This window comes from Phyllostomus hastatus, unplaced genomic scaffold (genome assembly GCF_019186645.2).
Source record: "Phyllostomus hastatus isolate PE091 unplaced genomic scaffold, TTU_PhHast_1.1 phas_contig_17, whole genome shotgun sequence".
NCBI classification, from domain to species: Eukaryota; Metazoa; Chordata; class Mammalia; order Chiroptera; family Phyllostomidae; genus Phyllostomus; species Phyllostomus hastatus.
In genome coordinates, this window is record NW_025333664.1 from 25436263 (window position 1) to 25462372 (window position 26110).

The window sequence follows — 26110 nt, forward strand, 5'->3', positions numbered from 1 at the left end:
AAGATGGCTTTAAGGGCTAACATGAGAATTTGATCCCTATTTTTAATATACTTTCAAGGTAAAATATAAAATTGGCTCCTGTTGGCAGGGCTGGGAACTCCCAGATGTCCAGATCCTTCTCAAATACCATGAAGCAGCCTTGCAGGGGTGTCCGGGACAGTGGAATGGGAACGCAGCACGCCTTCCCCAAACTGATGGCACATCCTGCCCTGACTGCAACAGTAACTGGGCTGAAAAACAGAGAGGCTCTGGCTGAAGGACACCCAGCTGCTGTAGAAGTGCAGAGTTGACACACACCATTCTGAGCCAGATAAGGGTTGAGAGTCCTTGTTTTCTTGGCCATTTTAATCATGCAATGAAACCAAATGAGAGTAGGCAAGCTGATGGCTTTCAGACACAGTTGCAGGCTGCACAGTACAGACCAGATGCATGGCTGGCAGCTGGTCACATGGGCATGCCCTCCACCAACCATCCATTTGTAATCATCTGTCGGAGGGGCCCAGAGCACAGTACCATCAAAAGTGGAAGTGAAGGTCACCTGATGTAGTAATATCAAAGGAGAAACCACTGTTTGATTTAGACAAATTCCTTAAGCATAATTTTTCAGGAATATACAGAAAAGATAAAAGGAGATTAGCATCTAGTTAGAAATGGATGTCCTGTCAAATGGTCCAAACAGCATCTGTTTTGCTCCTGTTTCAGATTTCAAGCAATGCATCCTAGGACAATGTAACACAGATTGCACTTAGAGAGCTGGTCCTTGGGAACACTAAGGACAACACTGTCCGGGGGACACAATGGATGTGGGACAGTGAAGACTGGCTCTGGGCTCTACTCCTGGGGGCGTGAGCTATACTCAACCTCAGTCTGCACTTAACCACTGCCTGGACACCTTTCAAGGCAAGAATTTTATGGCTTCACCCCCAACAGAGACCCTGAGGTCACTGATGCAAAGCAGCTCACTTATTTTCAAACAAACAGGACCCCGGGCTCCTTTGAAAGTCGATGACAACAGAACATTACCACCTGTGCTGCCCCAGTCTCCCCAGGTGATATGGAAAAAGCTGCACATGCTGGCCCGACTGCTCACTGTTCCGCCACACACTGCCTGCTTCCAGCAGTACTGTCTGAAAGACAAGCGGCCACTTTGCAAGAAGCAGCAGTCAGTACCTCAGCAGTTACCTGTGGCCTCCATTACCAGCGGCATAACTCAGAGGCTTCACTGAATTATCCTTAGGGAAATTTGCAACAAGAGCATGTGACTCCATTAAACAAGAGCTTCCTTAAATCGCAAGCAACAAAGCCAATTTTCCCAGAGAAAGACTGAGTATGCTAAAGCACTTGATGTTCTCATCTGATAAAGTGGCTTTTTCAGGCACTTCCCCAGAGTCATGCAGGTCAATAGTAGGGCACCTCTCTCTGCACCTCACTCACACTGGCACCTAAACCACAGTTCCCAGGCTCCCCAGGCAGACAAGACTGCCAGCTCTTTTATTTCGTACCAACAACTGGAAAGGAAACAAATTAAACTATGCCCTCTTTACACCAGGGGTTGGCAAATGGGCCCGTGAGCCAAGTACAGCAAATTACCTGTTTTTACGAGTAAAGATCTACTGGGACAGAGCCACCCTCATCTATTTACAAGGTGCTGACAGCTGCTTTTGAGCTGTAATGGGAGAGTCAGCCAGTCACAACAGAGACCACAGTGCCCAAAACATTTACTGCTTGTCTCTTTACAGAAAAAGTTGGCTGGCTTTGTCTATGATAAAGTGTATCTTAAATATGTAAAGAGGTGGTGGATTTTTGCAAAACAAAGTTTTTACAGTTAATAGTGTCACTAGGTGTTAGTAAGAAAAATTCTGAGCAGATAAGCACCTTTGTCATGACACCCTCCCACAGACACCTCTAACCCCAGGGCAGCAAACAACCTAACCAGCCAGTCTGTCATGGTTGTTTGTTCATGGAGCACTTTTACACTGCAAGGTTTAAAAAATGTTTTCATACTTAATGTCATTAAATTTACCACCCTTTAATTGTTCCTGGAGTTTCAGCCCTAGTTTAAAAGTTTAAATTCCACCCTGACAGTTTGCTCAGTGGGTTGGGTATCACATGCAGACCAAAAGGTCGCTAGTTCAATTCCGGGAGGGCACATGCCTGGGCTGCAGGTTTGGCCCCCCAGTTGGGGGCGTGCAAGAGGCAACTGATCAATGTACTCTCCTGCTCTGTCTCCTTCCCTTCCCCTTCTATAAATAAATAAGTACATAAATAAATAAATAGAATTTTCTTTTTAAGTTTAAAACCTCATTCTAATTAAAAAGGAAATTCACTCATTTCATTCTTGTATTTACACAATTTTCATGATTCTTGCATTTGGATCTATAATTCATTTTGAGTTGATTCAAAGAAAACTCAATTAAAATAAAGTTGTAACCATTATCTTTAAGTTCATGTTACTCTGGTTTTACAGATAAATTCTAAAAATTATATGACCTATTGTGGTCAGCATTTTCAACTAGAGAGACCCCTGGGGAAACTTGGGTGGGAAGGACGCAGCTCACTAGCACCTGTCCCCTCCCGAGCCATAGCTCACAGCGGCAGGTTCTGTCCAGAGAGCACACAGGAACTCTGGGGGTGCTGGCTGGGTATGATTCTGGAACTCCTTTTCCAATATGACAACATCAGTTGATTTCAGGTCAAGGGCTGGGAGGCTAAAATACTTTTATTACTTAAAGATCTAATCAGTCGGAGAGGCCCAAGAGAACTCCTTGGGGTGTGGTGATGTTCCATAGAGGGTGGCAATGTCCTATTGGTTGTGCTTAGATGGCTGAACACATGGGTAAAAACTCATATAACTGTACATGGCGAAAGGGGTAAATTTCATTGTTTGTCAATTGTATCTCAATAGATATGATTTGAATTGTATCTACAAAGTTAAGGGTCTTTCCAGGAATGGAAATGGGAGGAGGACAACACATTCCTTAAATAGTGAGTTATGTTAAGTAGTTAAAAAACCCCACTAAATTTAGAAAGGCAAAGAGCTTCCCCTGGTAGTTGGTGGGAAGCTCTGTCCTCTAGGCCTCTCCATGCACAGGTTTTGCCATGACAGTCACCTGGCTCACAAGGAAGGTTAAGAGGGGAGAGGCAGCAGGCCAAGAGAAGGAGGAGCCATTCAGAGCTGTGGGAATGAATGTGCAGGGTGAGATGTGATGGTCAAAGGAAAAAAAAAAAAAGACTGTAAAGAACTAAATTCATTAACCAACATGTACTCTGAGGACTCAGTCAGTCTCCTAGTCCCAGATGCATCAGAATACTAACAGAGAAACAGTGTGTCAACAGAAAGGGAAAGACCACCCAAGAAAGCTGGAGTTGAAGTGGCCAAACTAATGGCCGTGTGGCCATGGAGGACACCCAACCACCCTCCACACTCATCAAAGTCAGGCTGCTTCGCCAGATGCCCCAGCCCCAGCCCCGGCCCACTATAATTCCTCTGCTCCCCTTCCAGAAGGCCCACTAAGATAAAGAGTGCCCAAAGGCGAGTGCAGACTAGTGCCCAGGATTAACCAGAAGAGGCTTTGAAAGACCAGGTGGCTTGCCCAAAGTCACATGAAACTGGTGGGATGGCAACAAAGCCACCTCTAAGGTCAAAGCCTTCTCCACGTCCACCACACAGAAGGTTGGAGGAGGAAGCTTTGCCTCACTCCCCTAAGGTCATTACCTCCAGGTTCCCACTAGTCCCCATTTCTTTAATATACAGGGTGGGGCAAAAGTAGGTTTACAGTTGTTAATATGGAATATACACTAATTAATAAATAATAATGCCAGAGTAAACTGTGTTTCTCATACTCATAACTGCAAACCTACTTTTGCTCTACCATGTACTATCTAAAATTCTGAGTTAAGTGAACAGTAATTTTTTTAATCTGGTGGGAAAAACCCACAGCTTGCTACTTAACATGACAGACAGTATGTCAAGTCATCTATGTAGTAATTTTTGCAAAATTTTCACCCTGAATCACCATTCCCCTATCCCTATCTCCTTAGGACCAATAAGGGGGGAAGGGTTGTAGAACAAATCAAACACCACCATGAAGACACGATCAGACCACTTCTGAACACAGAATACTTGACAGACAACTGGACTCTCTAGAAGGGGGTGATGTGGAGGGAAAAGGTAGGGACTGTTTACTGAGATCAGAGAGATGCAACAAACAAATGCACCATATGAACTTGATCAGATCCTGGTTCAGGGACATAGAGGGATGAGCCATAAAAGACATTTTAAGGACATCTTAGGAAATTAAACACGGACTGCATGTTAGATAATATGGCAGAATGGCTGTTGAAAATGATTACACAGGAAATTGTCACTGGTATAAGATTTTTAGGGGCGAACCAGCATGCTGTCTGCAACTTTACTTTCAAGCAATTCAAAAATATGCCCATACACTCCACACAAATTACATATACAGAAAGAGAATGTGGGGGGAACCCGTATCCCCACCTCACTCTAAGCACTGCACCCCTTGATCCCTTTAAGTTTTATCAGCAGTAGAGTTCAAAGCCTGCACTTGAGACACTGAAGTATCCCGCAGTCATCCCTGTACTCAGTGAGCACACAGTTTGTACAGACCCCTGGAACCCAAGGAGATGGATGACAGGAAAGCTGTCTCCTCAGGGTGGACAACAGCACCAGCTACAATGACACTTTTGGCCAAAACCCCATCTATACTCAGCAAAGGAAGGTTCTATGCATCTGCAACAGGCTTGTGATGGCCAGGGTAGGCTCCTCTGGGATGGGCCACCCCACCCACAGTCTTTTCTTTTGCTGGAGAGCTCAGAGTGATGCCTTCAAGAGGCACCTGAAGCGAAAGGCTGGAGATGACCCCCAAACACAGAGCCTGCCACACCTCGGGGAAGGCCAGGGAGGTTGGCGTGGCAGACAAGCTGCAGGGTGCCAGAGGGCCCCCTTTCATCCCCAGCTCTGCACTGATACCCAAGGTTGGTAGGGTGGGGTGGAGAGCACAGGGAAACTAGGAGCTGCTCTGTCGGGAAAGGCAGAGGCAGCCAAGGTGAAGCAGTGGCTGAGTCCTCACCACAGCCAGGGAGGCGGAGAGTGCAGCAAGCTGGCTAACACCCCTGCCCTGAACTCTTGGGATTTTCAAGACTTTGTACTAAGGAACAAGTCCCAGGGGTGGCTGGGACTGACATCACAAATCAAACAGAATCAGGAATGTTCACTCCTCACTCAAGGAAACTCAGTGAAGGCATAGCTGAGAGCAAAGCACAAGAGATCAAGGTCAAAGGAAAGAAGGAAAGGGAAAGGAGGGAGTGGAAGGGGAAAGAAGCAGGCGAGGCACAGATCGCCCACCGCCCTGCAGACAGAAGCTCTGGGAAGCACTAAAGCCACAGGAGTCACACAACTGGGGCTGGGACCCACAACCTCCATTTCAAAACAGCCACAGTGTGCAGAGGGAAGGAACCACTGTTGTGCGGGGGGACATGGGCAGTGAAGGAGGGAGGGTCTGCGACCCACGCTGCACCAGACACACTTTGTGTGGCCTCAGCCCAGCCCGTGGGAAATGTACCTCCAAAGCAGTGGTTGTCATATGGTGACATCTCACAGCTTGCAGTGCGAGTTCGTGCTCAGGTCTGCAGAGACATACGACCCCTTCACTGTTTCCCTATCAATTTCGATTATTTTTATGGAATTACACAGGTGTCCAGGAACGGTGTGCCCTCTTCAGCAGGGCGCCCATGTGAAATGAGGATGGGGGATGGCCTGGCCACTGCCCACAGGTCAGGATGCTTACATTTTCTTCCTTTGAGCTAGTCCTGCAGCTGTCTCAGCTTCCGCAAAATAAAATGACCCCTCCTCACAAGCACAGAGCACAGCTGGTCTTTTAGGTCCTAGGCACTAGCTGCATCCAGTGCAATGGAGTATAAAGTAATCAGCAGGTGGCTAGCAAATACGCAAAATGGCAGACAGAACTCACACACAATTCTATAAGCTACCCAGAGTTGGAAAAGTCTGAAAATCCATCTTGGAAACCATGAGAGCTCAACAGAAAAAACTTTTTCTTCTTTTGCTCTAAGCCTAAGTGCTGAACTGCCCCCCAACCCATAAAACAAACACTCTTGGCCACATCAGCACTTCCTTCCTGCACTGTCCCACCCTGACAATCCCTCTGCCCCAATGGCCTCATCTATTTATTTGATCCTGTTGTGACCAGGAAGTAAACATGCATGTCTGTTAAAATGATCATTCATAGCCTATGATGAGGGTCTGTGTGAATGTTTAGCAAAACTAAAAGGCTTTTCATATTATTCGTGCACTGTAACTTTCTAAACGTACTTTAAGAAGTTTATAATAATCCATGAAAACACAATAGGCCCATTAAAATAACGGCAAAATGTCATCCACAGGATAGATCCATCAGGAGGAGACTCCTCTCATTTTCACAAAAAAGAGACACAGCTGAAGAGGTCATCTATCCAAGGTCCTTCCAAGTTCTCATGCTTGCTTGTTCCACTCCCCATGCATGAAGAAGAAATCTTCATTTGCCATATTTTGTAAGCTATTGCTTTACACTGAGAAATGCAGATTCTGACTGTCCATGAGATTACAGTTTATCATTAAAATATACAACTGATTTAATCAGCACTGGTAATGTGGCTGACTACAGTTGACCTTGGCATGGGACCAGGGCACAGCTGCACACAGTGTACATTTTACCACAATAAAGAATCTGCATATCAACCAACAATTCTCAACTATAGGCACTGCCCAAAATCACAAATAGTTTGTGCTACAAGGTCCTTGATGAGTCAGCTATTTGGTGGGGGGGACGGGACTCTTCCACAGAGAACCAGTGCCCTACGTACATGGTAAGTCTCATGAGCCAGCCAGCAAAAGCTTTTTAGTCCACTTTAGACTTGAAATACAGAACCTCAAATGCTGTATCAAAAGAATGAGAGATGCTACCAGTCAAATTTAACTACCTGGAGCTAAGAAAATGAATCAAGTCCTCCCTGGAGTGCCAGGAACACATCTCCCTCTAGCAGGCCAGTGGCACCCCTGGCCCTTCCCTCAGCCTTCAGTCCGCACAGCTGCTTCCTTCCATCAGCAGATCTGCAAGGGAGCCGCCACTCCCCTTCCCAGGGCGCTGCCTGTGCCGCCAACCAGGATGCCCTAACACTGCTCACGGTTTGCCCCAGTCTCCTGTCCCTCCTCCACTCCTCCCCATACGAACAGTCCTCTCTAGGTCCCTGAGGACTCTGAATCATCGAAATACAGTCTATGACTCCCAAGCCACCTCTGCACTATCTCCTTTTGTTCCCTGAGCAGGCAGGGGGCAAAGCCCTTCCGGATTATCTCTCAAGAAGCAATCTGATCAGAACTAGAACTCGTAAGCTTACTCAGCTGTCCTTCCCCTGAGGGCCTGTCAGCAGAGCCCTGGGGTGGAGGAAAAAGCTGCAGTATGAAGAGGGCGGAAGAGGGGACAGGAGAAAACAAAGCAAGCCTGCAGGAGGAGGCAGGAAACACAGGCTCTCTTCCCTCTGCCAGCTCCTCATCCACTTAAGCTGGAAGCTGGGATGTAAAGCCAGAGCCCTGGCATCAAGGAGGGGAACACGATCCAGTGAGAAAGGACACAAATACCAAAAAAAGGACACCATGGAATAAGAGCCACATTAGGAGAACGTACACAAGATGCATGTGTGGGAATTCAGAGAGAACAAAGGCAGCTTCGAAGAGTCAGAGATGCTTCACAGAGAGGGAGGGACAAGGCAGGCTGGGGATGAGCAGGGTTTACAGGGTTGCTGGGGAGTGCAAGCACAGGAGTGAGAAACAGCAGGGCTGCTCAGGCAGGAGCTCAGCCCAGGGTGAGCGCAGGGAAGGGGACAGCAGGGTTCAGAGGCATGGCTGGAAGGGCAGTGGGACAGATAGCAAGGGAGAAGCTTAAAAAGTGGTTTTAAAATCTGGTTTTAAACAGGGAGTGGGGCTGCAGTCTGGCAGCTTCAAGGAAGATGCTGATGTTGGAAAAACAGCACTGGGAGCAGGTACAGAATGAGGCAAGGAGAGTAGCCCTGGAGGCAAGGAAACCAACTAGGAACCTCCTGGGACAGTCCAGGTCTGAACTAAAGGAATGTGGGCAGGAGAGGGTACTGGAGAGAGAGCCTGCCCTATGGCTGGTGGGATGGAAGAAGCTAAGAGTCAGACTTTCCAGCTTGCACAACTGGGTGGGAGATGGTGCCATCTGCCAAGAGAAGAAACTTGGTGGGGGTTGGGTGGGGTCAAGGCTCACTAGAACAGTCCCCTGCCCCACCCCCAGCCCACCCATCCTACCAAGTAGCCCTAGGTACATGGTGTTGTTCAATGCCTTCCTCACACAGGGCTTCAGCATCCAAACTTAGTACCCCAGTCTCACCTGCATCCAAACGTTGTCTGCAGCAAAGTTGTGATTCCCACACAGAAGAAAATGGTCCCAATGAGCTGGCTGGTGGCCCACTGGTCATACCCCACACACATGGCATCAGCCAGCAGGAAGGGCACCGCGATCGTACCACTGAAGCAAGTCAGATAGTGCTGTGGGTGACAGGAAACCAGAAGGGGAAAGAGTTAACCTTCCTCGTTTTTTTGCACTGATTTCATCCTAACTCACTCCTTCCATTGTTTTAAAAAAATAGCCCACATGACAAAAAACTCTTTTTTTTAAAGTATGCACTTGTATCATATACCAAATCATATTTCCTTTTCAGCATTTCTCCTTTCCATTACATTTCCTTGTCTTATTACTCACCTGTATTATTATTTATTACTCACATGAATGTAGGCCAGCATAAAGAAGTACTTAATACAAGCACTGGTGATATTTTACTTATACAATTTTTACTGGGATTATCCACTTTTTTAAATATATTTTATTGATTATGCTATTACCATTGTCCCAATTTTCCCCCTCCACCAGGTACCCCCATTCCCTCTGGCAGTCCCCCATTAGTTCACATCCACGGGTCATACATGTAAGTTCTTTGGCTACTCCATTACCTACACTGCTCCTTTTCAGCATCAAACGCTAAAATTATAGGTCTTTCTCACCTGATCTGTTAAGATGAATTATCTTGTGCTGAACCATTCTTGAAACACACTCTAGTCTTGCTATATCTTTCTCTTCTGCAACTTGATTTGCCAATATTTTATGTAAAATTTTACACCTGTATTCTTTTTCAAATTGATTTTGAGAGAGAGAAACATCAACCTGTTATGTTATACAATGAATGCATAAAGAAGTGCAACCTGAATGTACTTATTTATGCATTCATTGGTTGACTCTTGTTTGTGCCCTGAATGGGGGTCAGACCTGCAACCTTGGAGTATGGGGACAATGCTCTATCCGACTGAGCCACCGGGCCAGGGACAGTCAACTTTTTAAAAAAATTCTCTCAGGTCTGTGGATTAAAGTTACACAAGCTTTCATCGAGCAGGGTGTTTTCCATCATCTTCTACAGGCTGGCATTTTTTTGGCAACAATCAGGGATTAAGGGCATACAGGAATTGTGGGAACCCTCCAGAAAAAGCCCATCCCACTCCCCGCTTGCGGGCCCCACCTCCGTTCCTTGTGGCCCTAGTAGGACATTCCCGGTAGCCACTGTTCACTACCCTTCCTCCCAGCAGCCTGCTTGTCCGGCACCTACTTCTGTTCTGCAAACCCTAATTTTCTTCCCAACAGTTCCCCATCTTTGCCCGTTTGCCAAAATGTGTTGCTTGCAGCCCATAAAACCCAACTTTTACAACGCTAATAGGTGTTTTGTGCAGGAAACAGAACCACTGCCATCCAGGACTTCTCAGGGCAGCTCCAAGCTTTCTAAGAACACTGTACTGTCAAGAAGGGCCTAATGTGTGCAGGGTTTCCCAATCCCGTTTGACCAGAGAAGACTTCTTCTAGAAACACCTAAAACATAAACATTTCAAAAAGCAGGCTTCCTGAATCTGTTTTGGAACATTCAACCCAAGGAAAATTATCTGCTAGTTCCTTTGGTCAGGACTCCTCCTTGATTAGACACCTTTCAGTCCAGGTTACCTAAAGGGGGTCAGTGGGGCACTGTGATACCTAAAGGGGGTCGGTGGGGCAGAGGCGAGGGGGAATGCTGGAAACCTGGACCAAACTATCAGCTGTCAGGGCAGGTACAGTCTCTCCTCCAAGTGAATAAACTTGTCTGGGCAATGAGATGGACTTTCTCAGCATGTGAAATGCCCCAGGACTGAAGTGATCCTTCAAACTTGAAAAAGGAAGGATGGAAAGTCAGACCCGGGAACAGAGTCCAGGCTAAAATAACCAAGAAAAACACAGGCCAGCAATGTGGGTCCTGGAAGAGAGCTTCCTGTCCCGTCCCCTTTCCCCTAAAGCCGCACTTCAATCATTTAGTGGGAAAAGGGTGTTGAGAGACGAAGGGGAAGTGCCAGAGATGCAGGAGCCCTGTAGAGGCTTGTCACCTTGTGTGACTTCCCACCCAGTCCCCCAGCCCAGCCCCACTCCCCTACCCTGGCAGCTTCCCCGCCCTGCTCCTACTAGAAGCTGCAGCAGACAAAGCCACTACCACTACAGCAAAGTTTGTCTTCCTTTAAAAAGAAGACATTTATGTCTTGGCCAATGCAGCATGTCTCAGTGTTACCTGTATTTCATGACAGAGTTGACCATGATTATAGATTGGTTAACCAAGCCAGGAATGGGAGATGAAAACTAGTTCTTCCTTTCTCCATTCCTCTACTTTTCTCCTCCCTCTACTCTTCCTTCTTTCTATAGCTCTACAATCTTCTGTCCTTCCTTCCATGTCCTTTCTTTTGCTTATTCCATGAACATTTTCCTTCTTTCATTCCTCGGTTACCTTACTAAGCCTGTTCATTTCTTCCTTTCATTATTATAAAACTGATGTTGACAATTTCTATTCATCATTCTTAAAAGAGTAATTTATAATAAAGTCATTAATAAATAAAAATCAAAATTGAATTTAAAAAACATCCAGAGAATTTGAGCATCTGCTGGTGGTTACATCCTAAAGGAATCATCTTACCTGCAGCCCCAAAAATATGCACAGGTACCAGGGAGGAACGTCCTCTATGGTGTAAATCATGTCCGATCTCTGGGGATCTAGACTGCCGGTGCTATCCAACGTCTCGGCCAGAGAGCTCTGTGAGCGAGAGGGACAAAGGAGTTGTTTAATAAAACAAGGACTAAAGTTAGCACTGCTTAGTACAGGTCCATTACTGAAAAACAACTTTGTAAAGTGGCTGCCACTCTCCCGTAAAATGAAGCCATAGCTACCTTTGACACAATCCTCAAGCACACTGGCTTAGCGGGATACTCAGATCTACAGAGTTTGGAGTCCAGTATCTGCTGCCCTCAACTCATCCCCAAGAGCACCCAGCTTGCTCAGAGATTGTCCCCAAGCCTGGGCACCAAATGCATGGAGGACATGCTCTCAGGTTGAGATTACAAAGTAATACCTTGGCATGAGCAGCCCTTGGGTGGTGCCAGAATAAAGAAATAATATGAAACACTAACCACTTTCAAACAGAAAATACTAATCTGCCACTCCTACCCCACCCCATCCCTGCAAGGAGAACGAACTTTGTGCCTAAAAATAAGGTCCTACATTCTTCTACCAAAACACTGCTGCCCAGACACAACATAGAGTGGAAAGAGCAAACTTCAAAAGTATACAGATATGTGACTCACATTTTACTTAGAACAAGACTAAAAATGTACTTATAGTTTAGGGGGCAATTTTCTTTTTTTTTCCCTCCAACCACTGCTAAAGATTTTTTTTTAATGTTAGGTGTTGCATGCTTTTTGAGCCAAAATCCTCACAAAGATCAAACTCTTTAGGTTATAGTCCAACATTCCCAGATAATGAAATTCTGGCCCTTGACCATATCCATATCTAGCCTAATTTGTGCCCTCTCATCAGATGGATTTGGTCCACAGAAAGATTCTGACACCACGTGTCTATTACTCAATTTTCCATGCACAGGGCAACAAGGATTTAGGGGCCAAACATCTCAGAGCAAGAGAAGTGATGCAATTCAAGCTTACCCTCTAAAGCCTAAAGGTAAATGTCTGATGGAAATTACATTTGATCTAATCCAAATGTGACTTGAATATGACCTTTCCGAGAGAATTTTTTCTATCATTCACACAACGGATAATGGGAGACTTACACTGTTGAATGGGCTAAAATGGATTAAGTGTGTCTCTTAAGACTTTGTTGGTAGAGAAAGTACACATGTGTGAGGAATTTGATACATGGTGATGTGCTGTGAAGAACTAACTCAACAGGTCTGGCATGTCCAAACCATGTCTATTTCAGAGAAAGGTTTGGCTCTTGCCTGGCACATGAGAGGTACTCTCTGATCTCATGGAACACCCTGCCTCTTAAGAGTGTGTTTGTGTACCTGAAGACTGCCCCAAACACAGTTTGTGCTAATGATGTGACCTATGGTAGAGGCCTTAAGTACATGGTATCAGTTTGACCTCTGGCAGCACTAGACACTAAGGTCAGCCACGCAGTGGTCAGCCATACCTGCAAGACCGATCCCCAATAAAACCCTGGATACCAGGCCTCCAGTGGGCTTCCCTGGTTGGCAACACTCCTTGAGTGCTGCCACACATTGTTTTGGGGAAAATTAAGCACTGCCCACATGACTCCACTGCAAGGGGACAACTGAAAGCTTGTGCTAGAGTCTCCTGGACCCTTCCCTAGATACCTTTTTCCAGTGGTTTCAATCTCCTCTGAAATATGCTGTAACCATGAGTGTGACAGCTTTTCTGAATCGAGTCCTCACAAATCACCAAGCCTGACTCAGGAATCCCTAAACTCAGGTGACCATTTTGCCAACTGGACACAACTATGGATATTAGACTTGCTATAAAAAGGACAATGTAACACCATCGTGTTATCTATAGTCTCCTAGTGGGAAGTGTTACTGCTCACAAAGTAACAGAGAAGTATCTGAAAGTACAGCAACACTACAATTAGATTAGTACAATCTGTTACAGTAATATTACAAGTAATATTTTTCTGATGATTCCAAAACAACTAGTTTTAAATACTGTTTTGATGAACAGATATGAAAAGACTGTATTTGTCCTTGTAGGCCTGGCAGGCTAAGATTAAGAGGTGTATATGCATGTATGTGCACAAATATTCTCTCGCTCTCTCTCTCTCAAGTTTTCTTAGTAATGATATAACAGGGTGCAGCCATGCCCCCCCAAGAGGGATCTGTAATGGGGTCCAGAATTCAGGGTGTCCAGCAAATATTAAAAATATAGGATATCCTCACCCCCACAAGTCTGAACTGGGTGATGGGATGCATGGAGCAGAGCCATTGAGAGTTACTTTGCATATCAAAAGTTTCACAAGTAACTGCAAAAATGGTTATTTAACATATCTATAACTTTTGGCTAGTCTCATAGATATGTTAAAGTAGCTGTGGCCATGTTTTGAGCCAGGGACTTGGGAGTGACTTTGATCCATGAGGTAACTGGGAGGCAGCTCACTCTGGTTATAGTGCCTGTGTGAGAGCTTGGACCTGATTTGCTCCACGCCAAGGGGCCATGCCTGCCCGTCACTTATAGTGGCAGCCCAGAAAAGCTGTAAAAACATGGGAATACTGGCAGGTATAGCTGATTGTGGGAGGATTCGGAAATGAGGATGCAGAGGAAGATTCACACCAGAATTTATACCCAGGTGCAGCAGATATGTGGGTTAGAACCAGGTGGTTTTGGGGGAACCTTTACCACATGGCTTAGGAAGCAGGAAAGCAAGACGTAGCAACCATGCAGAGCTCTCTCTTAGCTGTTCAGAAGAATGCAGGAGACACCTTGCAGGGAAGGAAAGGGGTGAAAGGACTCTTGCTGGTGAGCATCAGAAGGTGCCACGTGGTTTTAGATTTAAGAACTGGAGATCATGGTGGCAACACAGCTGATGGTGCTGGGAACTGCGAGAAGCCTGACAGGTGAGCACGGATTACTGGGAAGGACCGAGGACCACAGTCTTCTATTTCTTTTCCTGAGATCTGGTACCCTGGACTGGGCAAAGGGGGGAAGGAAGGACTGTGGGTGTTTTAAGGGACTTTGAAATTTTAATGAAGACATTAAATTATTACTTTAAGTCTGTATAACTTCTGAATAAATAGTTCCTTTCCTTTTCACCAAACCCTGACATTGAGAGCCATATTCTCTGGTGACAGGCAAGGCGAACCTAGTACCTAGAACCTAGTAGGGGGACCCGAGGAGAAGGGAGGGTCCATTCAGTAACAGTATCTTGTCCCCACCCCGTGGGTCCATTTTGTAACAATGAGGGTAGCTCTACAACACAGGAATGGGGCTAATGTAAATGTCCACAAATAGTATAAAGATGACACTGAGTGGGGAACTGTGTGGTCAAGGGGATCAATTAACCCTGTCAGACAAACGCTGCTCCCCTCATTGAGACAGCAGTGTGTTTGGTCATTAGAAGCTATGGTACCACAGTCAGTTCTCACTGCATTGACAATACAAACCATTTTAAAAACTGCAGTAACAACAACCCCCAAGTGCAAGGTTTCTTTAAAAGGTGACTACATAAATAGTTTAATAATGTCATTTGGAAGACTTTTCCATCTTTTTCCATAGTGTGAAATAATCTAAAGACCAAGGAAATCACCTGTCCTTCAAAGATTAGTGAACTCATAACTCAGCTCTCTGTTTGGAGCCTTCTTAAGATAATTAATAACCTTTCCAATCTCTTATATGGTTACGTATCTAGTACAGCACTTTCGGGATCAATTGTAGTCTCTTTTTCTCTAGGAAATAATTTCTTCTAGAGCAGAAAACAGCAAACTCTTTCTGTAAGAGGCTATATAGTAAGTATTTTAGGCTCTGTGGACCATAATGACTCTGTCACAACTGCTCAACTCTGCCACTGTAGTGCAGAAGAGCCTTAGGCAATATGTAAACCAGTGAGCACAGCTGTGTTCCAATAAAACTTTATTTATCAGAACAGGTGTTGGGTCAGATTTGGCTTGCAGGATGTAGCTTGTCAACTCTTGCTATAGGATTTTCAAACTGATTATCATAAAGTCACAGTTAATATTCCCTTATTTTTGTTTATTGATTTTAGAGAGAAAGGAAGGAAGAGGGGTTAGGGAGAGAGAAAGAGAGACATCAATTTGTTCTTCTACTTATTTATGCATTCACTGGTTGATTCTTATATGTGCCCTGACTGGGGATGAAACCCTCAACTTTGGCATGGGGCTAATATCTAATATCCTCTTGTATATTTTTATTATATCTCCTTTCACATTGTCAGTGTGTATCTGCACTTTCTAATTTTTTCCTTAATCATATCCATCAAACATCAATTTCATCAGTCTTTTCAAAGAACCATCTTTCTGAGTTTCAGTTAAACATGGTAAATTGGCCACCAACATCATTTCCTTTAACTCCTAAAAACAGAGAAAGAATGTGACACAAATCTGGAAGGACAAAAGAGAACATAAGAAATAAATGAGATTATTTCTTTAAGTAATAAAGACACACTTCTGAAATATTTAAAGCATTTGCATGAGTTGTAACCCATAAGGGAGAGGGGAAGAACAGACAACCTGGACGCTCACAGAAGGGGAGTGTGGAGACGTGAGACGACTGACCAAAAGAAGCTCAGAAAGGTTCCATGCCTGGAGGCACAAGACAGAATGACAGAAAGAGGCAGGTTCTAACTCCACAAACCAATCAGACATCCTGCTGCCTAATGCTATCCTCACCCTTCAAGATATAACAATGTATTGTTTGATGAATATAAACCAGAAAGACATCGGAATCAGGAATACTAATCGGGGTTAAAGGCGAACATGATTTGTGGGATCCTCTTCTGCTTCCAGAATGCCAGGATCCAGGTCACAGAAACCAGGCTGGTCCCACAGGAGGAGACCAGAAGATTCTTTTCTACAGGAATTGTGGTCGGCTCCAGAGACAATATACTGACATCTAGACCTTACAGTGACAAGACAGCTTTCCACCTGGTTTATTCAGTGGCAACTCCTACCAGTGCACAAACTTCACTCACATACAACAACCTTACAATCATATTTTTCTGCTGCTTCACAAGTCTGGGACAAAGGAAAGCTCCAAAAATATGAGCCAAAGAAAGAGAGGAAATAGGACCAATGTGGTGTGAAGAAAACATGTTAAAAATAAAAAAGAAACCTGTATCTTCACAGAAATAAAAATATTTTGAGCCTTGGAGAAAAGAAATGCCATTTAAAAAAGTTCTAGTTAGTAAATAAAAGTAGAAACAAATAGCAAAAAGAGGTCTTAGAAACTAAAAACAAGATAGAAAAAAATCAAAAGAAGGGTTGAAAGTAAAAAAATATCTCCCAAAATAACTAAAAGACAAATATGGATAAGAAATAGTAAGTTTTTAAAAGTCAGAATGGAACAAAAAAAATATAGGAATTAATCAAACGAAATAAGAAAATTTCCAAGAAATAAAGGACATGTTTACAAATTAGAAAGACCCTCCAAGTACTCCGTGAGTTAATAAAAAAGGTTCAAATATCTTAAAAACTCAGTAAAACAAGTCTATTAAGGAAGACCTTAAATCAGCAATTTAAAGACAAAGGGAAATAAAACATGAGCTGACACAATTTGGAGAGAAGTAAACGGAAGAAGCCCTGGCTGGTGTGGCGCAGTGGACTGAGCACAGACCTGTGACCTGAAAGGGTGCCAGTCGGGGCACATGCCTGGCTTGCAGGCTGGGTCCCCAGTGGGGGGGTGCCAGAGGCGGCCAACTGATGTTTCTCTTGCACAGCAATCTTTCTCCCTCCCTTCTCCTCTCCCTGAAAATAAATAAATAAAATCTGTTTTAAAAAGGAAAAAAAAGAAAAATGAAAGTTATAATGAAAAATGAAAGAGCACAAGAAAAAATAGAAAAAACACATTAGAGAAAGTGATAGCTGAGAAAGAAGGCAAAGGAGATCCAAAATACGCATAACTGGAGCCCTCGAATAGGAAAATTGAAAGAACAGACTGGTACAAAAAATAAAGATATAATTCAAAACTTTTCTCAAATGACAGGAGCTTTGACACTAAATATTAAAAATGCCAGAAAAACCTGACCCAGAATGGTCAGCATCAAAACATATCTCAGTAAAGTGACTGAATAGCAAAGATAAATAAAGAAGGCAAAAGGTCAAGATATTGATAAGGAAAAAAACAAAGACTGGCCTGATTTGATTTCTTCACAGCCACATTCAATATCAGAAAATGGGAGAGCAGCAACTACAACCTTCAAGCCTACAGGCTATAGTTACTCTTGGATAGGAATTTATTCCCATGAGCCAGCTCTTCTCTTGAAAACTACTACAGAGTTACTCCTCTAACTTCAGTGAACATGTGAACCATACAGGAAATGCATGAAAGTGCAGAATCTGATTCAGCAGGTCTAGGATGGGGCAGAGAGTCTGCATTTCTAATAAGCTTGAATGAACATTCACAAAAATTCAACCATAAAAAACACTTCAGCCTTGGCTGGTGTGGCTCAGTGGACTGAGTGCCTGCCTGGGACCCAAAGGGTCGTCAGTTTGACTCTCAATTCAGGGCATATGCCGGGGTGCAGGCCAGGTCTCCAGTTGGGTGCGCATGTGAGAGACAACCACACATTAATGTTTCCCTCTCTTTCTCCCTCCCTTCCCCTCTCTCTAAAAATAAATAAATAAAACCTTTAAAAAGTAGGTTGCAGAATGATATTTAGAATATAATCTCATCTATGTTTTAAAAAAGCAAAGTAAAGGAAGTATCTATATGATGGAAATACCTAGAAGGAAGAACACCAACCTATTATTAGTGGTTATTGGGTTTTATAGTTTGGAGTAGAGTCACAGAGGGCTTTGGCTTTTAACTTTAACATTTCTATTTAACTGTGAGGTTTTTGGCCATTAATATTTTTTAACAATTAAAAAAATACACAATAATATAATACTCAACGGGCCAGTAAAACAGGAAGATATTCTATCTCACTAGTATTTAAGGAAACGCAAATGTACCAGTGTGCAGACAGTGAACAAAGTTTTCATCATACAGGTAAATAACTGCCCAGCACAAATGTGCTAGACGGTTTTTCTTGCCAACAGATTACCATCATCAGTAAAAGGCACAGCTGCAGGTGTTAAAAAAGCCCCAAAGTGTTAATGCTCCTCACTATTCATTTCAAAAGACAACCATCATTTCCTAGATAATGGAGGAGGAAGTCCCAAAATGGTAAGAGTCTACAGCATGGAAATTTTGATGACTCTGATTAAGGACCCAGGACTTCAGCACTAGATGCAACCTAACAAATCTATAAAGTCAGAAGCACTTTGTTACAAGAGGCTGAGCCACTTGGATGCTGAGACCCAAGCAAGCCAGGCAGTGGCCCCCACACAGATCCAGCCCTGTTGCAGGCTGCGTCTCAGCTGCAGACTGCTGGCAGCAGTTGACATGCTGACTGTGGCTGTTCTCATCTCCCACTCTAGGAAGCAGTCTGGAATCCAACACCACAGGAATTTCAACATTTCAGCTTGATTTTAATTAGTCTAATGTATAATAGATTGACCAAAAAAAGCAATATTGGTCAAGACAACCAAAAATGAAATTTTCATCTCCCAGACTAGAAATTCTAAAAAGAAACCACGCATACACATAAAAATTTGATTATTCAAAAATTCCAATATAATTGATTATACTGTCCACTTGCTGCATTAATACCCAAGCTGGGTTCTATATTTGCATGTGTCAGCTTTCTAGTGGTCTGTGACTAGAATACACAGTATCCACTGTCCACAGTAAAATGCCAGTGGTTCTAGAATACCGTGTCTCATTGTGTAAGTTGATCAAATTAGTAATTTTCACCACAAAAGTAAACTTTATTTTTAAAGTCTATCAAATAAAAATCAAATGAAATTGAGAAGTCTTAGGGCTGCGATGCAATCTGAAGGTGCCACTATATCAAACTTTTCACATGTGTTTGGCACAGTGATAGATACAAAGAAAAAAGAAATCCAGGCATCTGGACCCCCTTTTTTGGGCAGCTCTCTCCTGGCCTCCAGGAATGTGACCTATCAAGGAGGTGGCATGAGGCAAAAGATTCTCCTACTTTAGTGAGTGATTTCCAATGCTTTCATCTGAGCTTCATTAAAGGCCCTGTCATAGTCAACTTAAACCACCTACTACTGGTCTCTCTCATTCTCTTAGTCACTGCACACATAGTGTGTACCGGATGCAATTCTGGTAACTTTACATATTTTATTTCATTTAATCCTCACAACAACCCTAAGACAAGTGCTGATATGTTTACTTCCATTTTAGAGATGAGGCAACTGATGCCCAGAGTTTAATTCCCTCAGGGTCTGAGTCACATTAGCACCCAGACCCAAACTCTGAACCACTTCCCCCTGGCATGCTAGCTGAGGCTTTAAAAAATATATAGTAATCGGCCTATCTATGGGACTCAGCTTAACTGCGATTAAGAACTAAAAATTAGTAAGTTCTATTCCTCATCATCTCTATTTCCATTATAACGAGAATACCCACATCTACTCAGGCAGGCAGAGACAAACCCCCAGATGAAGGACATGCATCCCGTACAGAACCTGGGACAGCAGCGACGGGACAGTAGGGGTGGTGATGGAAGTGGGTACCTTTTCCGCGATGCCATTTTCTGTTGTGTAGATTGCCATGAGCTCCGTGTCTTCATTGTCCTGTTCACCACTAGACGTGGCACCTCCATTCATCACCACCTGAAGAGAAACACTCCATTTAGAAGCTGTTTCATGATACATCTCTCTGCTGTATAGAAGCATCCCCCCTGCCCCGTAATTCTCATAAAAATCAAAAACTGTGCATTTTTTACCTATCAAATTAGCCAAGTTTGGGTGATCTTAAATGAAACTCCCAACAAGTGCTTACTGCATCAGTGACCATGCGTGTGTTTTTGATAGAGAGAAACACACATGTCCCATAGAGTGCGCTGCATGAACAGGAGGATCAGCTCAGCGAGACCAGGAATGGAACATCCAAGAAATACAAGGAGTGGGACTCCAGTGCCCTCCAGAGCAAGGGAGGCTTGGCTGAGGAGCCAAAGCTGCCAATTGGCGGAGGGGCCAATGTCTGAGCTGGTAAGAGGCATCATAAACTGCCTTGGTTAAGATCCCTTTCCAAGTAAAAATAATGGCTTCTAATGTGCCATCCCTGTAGGAGGAAATGCACTATTCACAGCCCTCGAGCACTGTGTTCTCCTAAAGTTATACAGACCCCTTTCAGGCCTGCCCTGGTGAGCCACAACACAGTGGCCTTAGGTCCTGGCTGCCTGTCTTGAAAAATAATACTGAAAATAATTGCACATATGAATAACAGCACAACTACATTTTTAGACACAGAAAAAAAGACAAAGCATAAAAACGTTTACATTTTGGTATTGTGAACTATAACAAAGAGAAGTGAAAGATGAGTGATCGCATAAGAGAGAATATAATGCAACACATAAAGAATCAGCATCAAAATTTCCTAAAAAATGCCTGTAAAATGTATCCTTAAAAAACCTGTTTTCCTACAGTTTGCAGGTGAAAAAAATATTAGAAAATAAAAAAAATTTATATGGGGAAAAAAAAGAACACCTGCAAATCCATAATACAAGCAATCCAAAGGAAATGGGCACAGGGCAGGATATACAAGTCTACAGGAAAAAAATTAGGTTATCCAACAAAACACACAAAATGCTGCTCAACCACATTTAAAATTATGGAAATGACAATTAAAATAAATTTTCATTTTTAAAAAATAAATTAGGGGAAAATTTTCAAAGGGGTACCTGGTGACGACCAGGATGTGAGAGAAAAGCTACTCTAAGTTATTAGAAAGATTACGTTCTTGGTGGAATGGCCTTTGTGCAGAGTAACTTAGCACTGGGATTTATTTAAAACAGGCACTTCTAGGACCAGCAACTATACTCATATACTCCTTTCTTTCAAAAATATCCATGCAAGTAGCATGCATTCTCGAGGTTGACAGTTGCAGCATTACTTAAAATGCTTAATACCTGGAAACAATCTAGATGTTCATCAAACAGACAGACATTGTTAAATTTTGCTATATCCATTTTGAGAATAATATTCAACCATTAAAAAAAGAATAAAACTGAGGTACTGACAAGGAAAGAACTCCAAGAAATACTGTAAAAAGAAGTCACAAAACAATAAGCACAGAATTATCTTAACTGTGCTAAAAATAAAATAAAATTTTAATAACCTCCCTGTCTAGATGCTTGGTCAAGGAGCCAGAAAAGTCACACCCCAATATGAAGGTTGCCCAAGGCGTAGGGAGTAAGGATGGGCTCCTTTCATTTTTCACTCCCAACCATTCTTTTTAGCATTGGGATCTTTTAAAATCAGTTCCATGTTATTTGCATATTATTTTTTTAAAACCGGTAATAAAAAAGATGTACACCAAAATATTAACAGTGATTGGGCCATTTTTACCTTCTTTTTCCCTTTTTATGTCGGTAATTTTCTCTAATGAGGACAATTAATTTTTACAACAGGAAGAAATTAAAAAGACTAAAGATCCAAGCAAAACCTTAGGTTGAGGAGGTCCAGAGAGATTTAATCCACTTATTTTTGTAGTTGAAGAAATCAGGCCAGAGAAAGTTTTAATTTCTCATTCAAGGTCACATAGATTACAACCCCTGTCTGAAGCCAGTTTTAAAGTACGCCAAAGATCTCGATTAAGTGGTATATAATTCTTACAGGGCAAATTTTCTTATATCAAACCAAGAGCTCCTTTTAAAACTAACACGAAGACATGCTACAGTTTTTTACATAAGGCAACTGGCTTTGTGGAGTTTGTTGGCCTGAAAAATAAGCTGCCAGCAGGACACATGTTCCTGGCCAAGTTCAAGTCCACTATATGAAACTCTAACTTACTATTAGAACCATTCTCCAAGTCATATCACAGCAGCACTCAACCCACTGAGAAGCCAAGAGGTACATACACTCAGGATGAACTGTCTTAAAACAACAATGTTTAGTTACTAAATATCAAAGAAACCAAGATCTGATTTAGCACCCTATCCTAGCTAAAACAAATACCTTCACCCATAGTCATCTCCAGTTGCCACAGGGAGTCTCATGAGAATAGGGGTTACCTTTTGGGATGATGAAGATGTTTTGTAACTAGACAGAGGTGATGGGTGCCCAAGACTGTGAGTGTGTTCAAAGTCACTGAATTGTTCACTTTTAAATTGTCAATTTTTTGTAAGTTTCACCTCAAAACCCATTTTTTTAATCTGTATATATGGCTCCAAAGAGGAGACTTTGGCAACTCCCTCTCCTCCCGACTTCCATTCACACACACAATTAAATACTATAAAATGCAGATACTCCCCAGGCTAGGAAAGGGCTCATATACTCATTCATCAAACCCTGTTTGAGCACCCACTGCGCCCAGGCAATAAGGATGCAGTCCTGCCACACAACCCTTCCCTGTGACACCTAGGGTGGGGCCAGGTTAATGGTACCCACTAACTAAACTCAGAACACAACGGGGTGCCAGGGAGTACGACACATTTTACTACTACGTTTCCTTTGGCTTATTAAATTAGCTATTTTGATGGCCTATTTTTTAAAAAACATAGAATTTAATTTTAAAAATCTGTTAAAATCAGTTTTTAAAAAAAGGTGTTGACTTTTTTTTAAAGAAGTATAAAAAATGCTCCTGATACTATCAAAGTGTCACATTTTTATCCCTTTATATTTCAACTGGGAAATAAAACATATCTTGGAAAGCTTTCTAAACTTAATAAAAATGGATTTTCTTTTGTGTCATTAACAACATCACAGATAACAAGGAAATCCTGACATCTTTCATCTCAGGAAATTGATCATATTTTTATTAAAAATATATTATTTAAAACTCCTTCGGGAACAACCAACATGTCCTTTCTCCCCTTCAAAATTGCTTGAAACCGAACTTGTGGCTTTATATTTCCCCCTTAAACTAATATTGTACAATCACAACATCAGTTATGAAAGCAGGTTTTCTCTGCTGGAATTTGTCCAGTTGATTTTGTTTGTCTCCAAAACATAGGGCTGTTGCCTTTGGATACAGAAATGTGTCTATTGCTCAATAAATATAGTGCTTTTGCATTATACTTACTGCTTTATTTCTAAGCTAAGACAATACCTCAAGTATGTGCTTCTGAACAGTAATCCTAAAATGGTCAAATGTACAGGAAACAGGATAGGAGCAATAGTGAAGGAGTGTCAAGCTGAATGTCAGTATCACAGCAATGCCAATTTAACTGACAGTGGAATAAGCATGTGTTACTCAAACAGAAGTTAAAATGAACCCGTGGCAGAGGATACCTGTAAGGTGAAGGGCACAAGTACATGGGAAACCCCGCGCCTCTCATCAGAGGGTTCAGAACTCAATCATTATCTATTTAGGATCTGGTGTAATTCACCAACCACTGCCATATGTCTGGTAGCTAAGTGAACCATTTTATACTAAAACAATGATTTTCAGAGTAGTAATAACATTCCTCAAATTGACTGTTTTCTATTCTTTAATGAAAAGGTTTGCACTGGCTGGTATGGCCCAGTGGATTGAGTGCCCGCCTGTGAACCAAACTAGGGCACACACAGGTCTAGGTTGCAGGCCAGGTCCCCAGTATGGGGCCTGCAAGAGGCAACCACACATTGATGTTTCTCTCCCTCTTTCTCTATCTCTTCACCTCTGTCTAAAAATAAATAAATAAAAATCTAAAGGGGAAAAAAAAATCCTCCAACAGAAAATTTTTTCCATCTACTAAGTTGGCCAAGACCCCAGTCCAACTACGTTCCACTGGCAAGCCTATAGGAAAACAGGCACTCACATGTTGCTGATGGGAATGAAATGATCTCAACAGAGCGCACTTGGTGGTGCCCCTCAACTTAACAAGGCACACCCTCTGCCCCAACAGTCCCATTCCTGGAAACTTACGCTTTTCTTACATCTGAGTGAAAAGATCTATGTGAAAGGTTATTCACTGCTATTTGCTGTTGCAAAATATTAGAAACAATCTAGATGTCTATCAAATAGGAATATTTAAATCAATTATGATACATTCATACTATAGATGTTCTGCAGTATACGAGGTCTGTCCAGAAGTATCCAGCCATGTAATATGAAAAAGAGACATTTACTGAAGAAGTAACAAGAGACAAGAAACATTGTACATAGGATAATGATGTCTCAGTCCCCTTCAAAGCTGGCGCCTTGGGACCTCACACAGTTCTCTCAATCACCATCAGCTACCCCGTTGTGTTTTCCTGAATTTCATCAATGGTCTGATATCTCTACCATTTCAAAGGTGATTTTAGTTGTGGAGAAAGCCAGAAGTCACAGGGTGCCAAATCTAGGCTTCAGGGGAACTGAGTCACCTAGGTGATTTGATGTTTTGCCAAAAAACTCTGCACAAGATGTGATGATGCATGAGCAGATACAATGTCATGATGAAGCTGCCAATTACCGGTTGTCCATAGCTGTGGCCATTTTCGTCATAGTGCATCTTTCAATGAATGAAGAACATTGAGGTAGTACTCCCTATTAATTGTTTGGCCTCATGATGGACCACACCTTCCCAATCCAAAAAAAAAAAACAAAACATGGTTAATGTGATCTTGATCTTGCTGCGATTTTGCAGCACCTTCTGTAGACGTGGAGAACCAGGTGACTTCCATTGCGATGACTGGGCCTTTGTTTCCAGATCATAGGCATAGACCCACCATTCATCTCCAGATATAATAACCTTCTTGAGGAAATCTGGTTCATAGGTAGCAGTTTGAATCAAATCATTAGCAACTGCAGAACAATGTTCCTTCTGTTCTGATAGAAATTGTGAAATAAATTTTTCCATGACATATATCATGCCAAGATCCTGAGTCAAAATCTCAGACATAGTAGTTTTTGGTATCCCCAGATGGGCTTCTAGTTCTTGCACTTTGAGCTTTGCCAATTGCAGCCTGTACACATTCAACATTCTCAGGCGTTCTCCTTGTTGCAGGCTTCCAGAACATGGATCACTTTCAACAGATTCCCAATCACCTTTGAAGCATCTGTGCCACACTTTTTATTTGCACTGCATTCATTGAATTGTCCCCGAAAGCCTTCTGAATCATCCGAATAGTTTCTGCAGAGGAATGTTCAAGCTTAACGCAAAACTGGATGCAGATTCCTCCCCCTACTTGCTCGGCATTTTGAATGCAATGGCCACACAGTACACATGCTCATTCAGCAGCTTCTACCCACCCCCCAACTGACGAGTCCAGTGAATTCGTCACTGTTCACACATGCGCATTCCAGTCCACTCTTCTTTGCTGCCAGGTTACATCAATGTTACACAAACCAATGTTATACAAACTGTTCTTGTTATATTAACAATGGCTGGACTTTTTCCAGACAGACCTCGTTTAGGTGTGGTATCAATACATGGTCTTCACCCCTCACAAGACTGAAAGCTGGCCAGACAGACCCCTGGTCAGAAGGAAGGTCTATTGTTTTGGAAATGGATTGTAACTTCCTCCTTATCATCTTTTGGGAGTGGCTTCCTGTCCTGTAACTTCTTCTTGACCTTCACACAAAGAGGTACCATAGTTTAGAGTCCCATGTAGGACACATGGGACTTTGTCTGGGACCCCTTACAAGTCTCGGACATAGTGGGATACAGTCTCTCTTGCACCAACCTGCTGCCATCTTGGTGCACTCCTGTGTAATGTGAGTAATAAATGGCATGTCCACATCTGCTAGTCCTCTGGGTGTTTTTTTCCCCAGAACATCACTAACACTTAAGCAGCTCCCCAGTTTGGAGCTCCTGCATTACAACAGGGCATTCTATATTTTGATAGGGAATGTACAGAACATCATCTATCATATAGGGGTAGGCAAAGTAGAATTGCAGTTGTTCATATGTAAAATAATACAATAACATATAATACAAGAATAAACTGTTTTGCATACCCACAAGTGCAAACCTACCTTTGCCCCACCCTGCATATTAGCAA

The 26110-nt window shown here is 42.8% G+C and overlaps 1 protein-coding gene across 5 annotated transcripts in view; it reads right to left on the reverse strand.

The window, feature by feature from the left end:
• The window catches only part of SLC23A2 (solute carrier family 23 member 2), a 116641-nt gene that overhangs the window by 34577 nt on the left and 55954 nt on the right, over positions 1–26110 (reverse strand). For all 5 annotated transcript variants that reach the window (XM_045832752.1, XM_045832751.1, XM_045832750.1 and 2 more), the window contains 3 exons: positions 19715–19813; positions 11071–11187; positions 8427–8584 (listed from right to left, as the gene is read on the reverse strand). In XM_045832752.1, coding sequence (XP_045688708.1) covers positions 8427–8584; positions 11071–11187; positions 19715–19813 — 374 coding nt within the window. The remainder of the gene's footprint in view (positions 1–8426; positions 8585–11070; positions 11188–19714; positions 19814–26110) is intronic.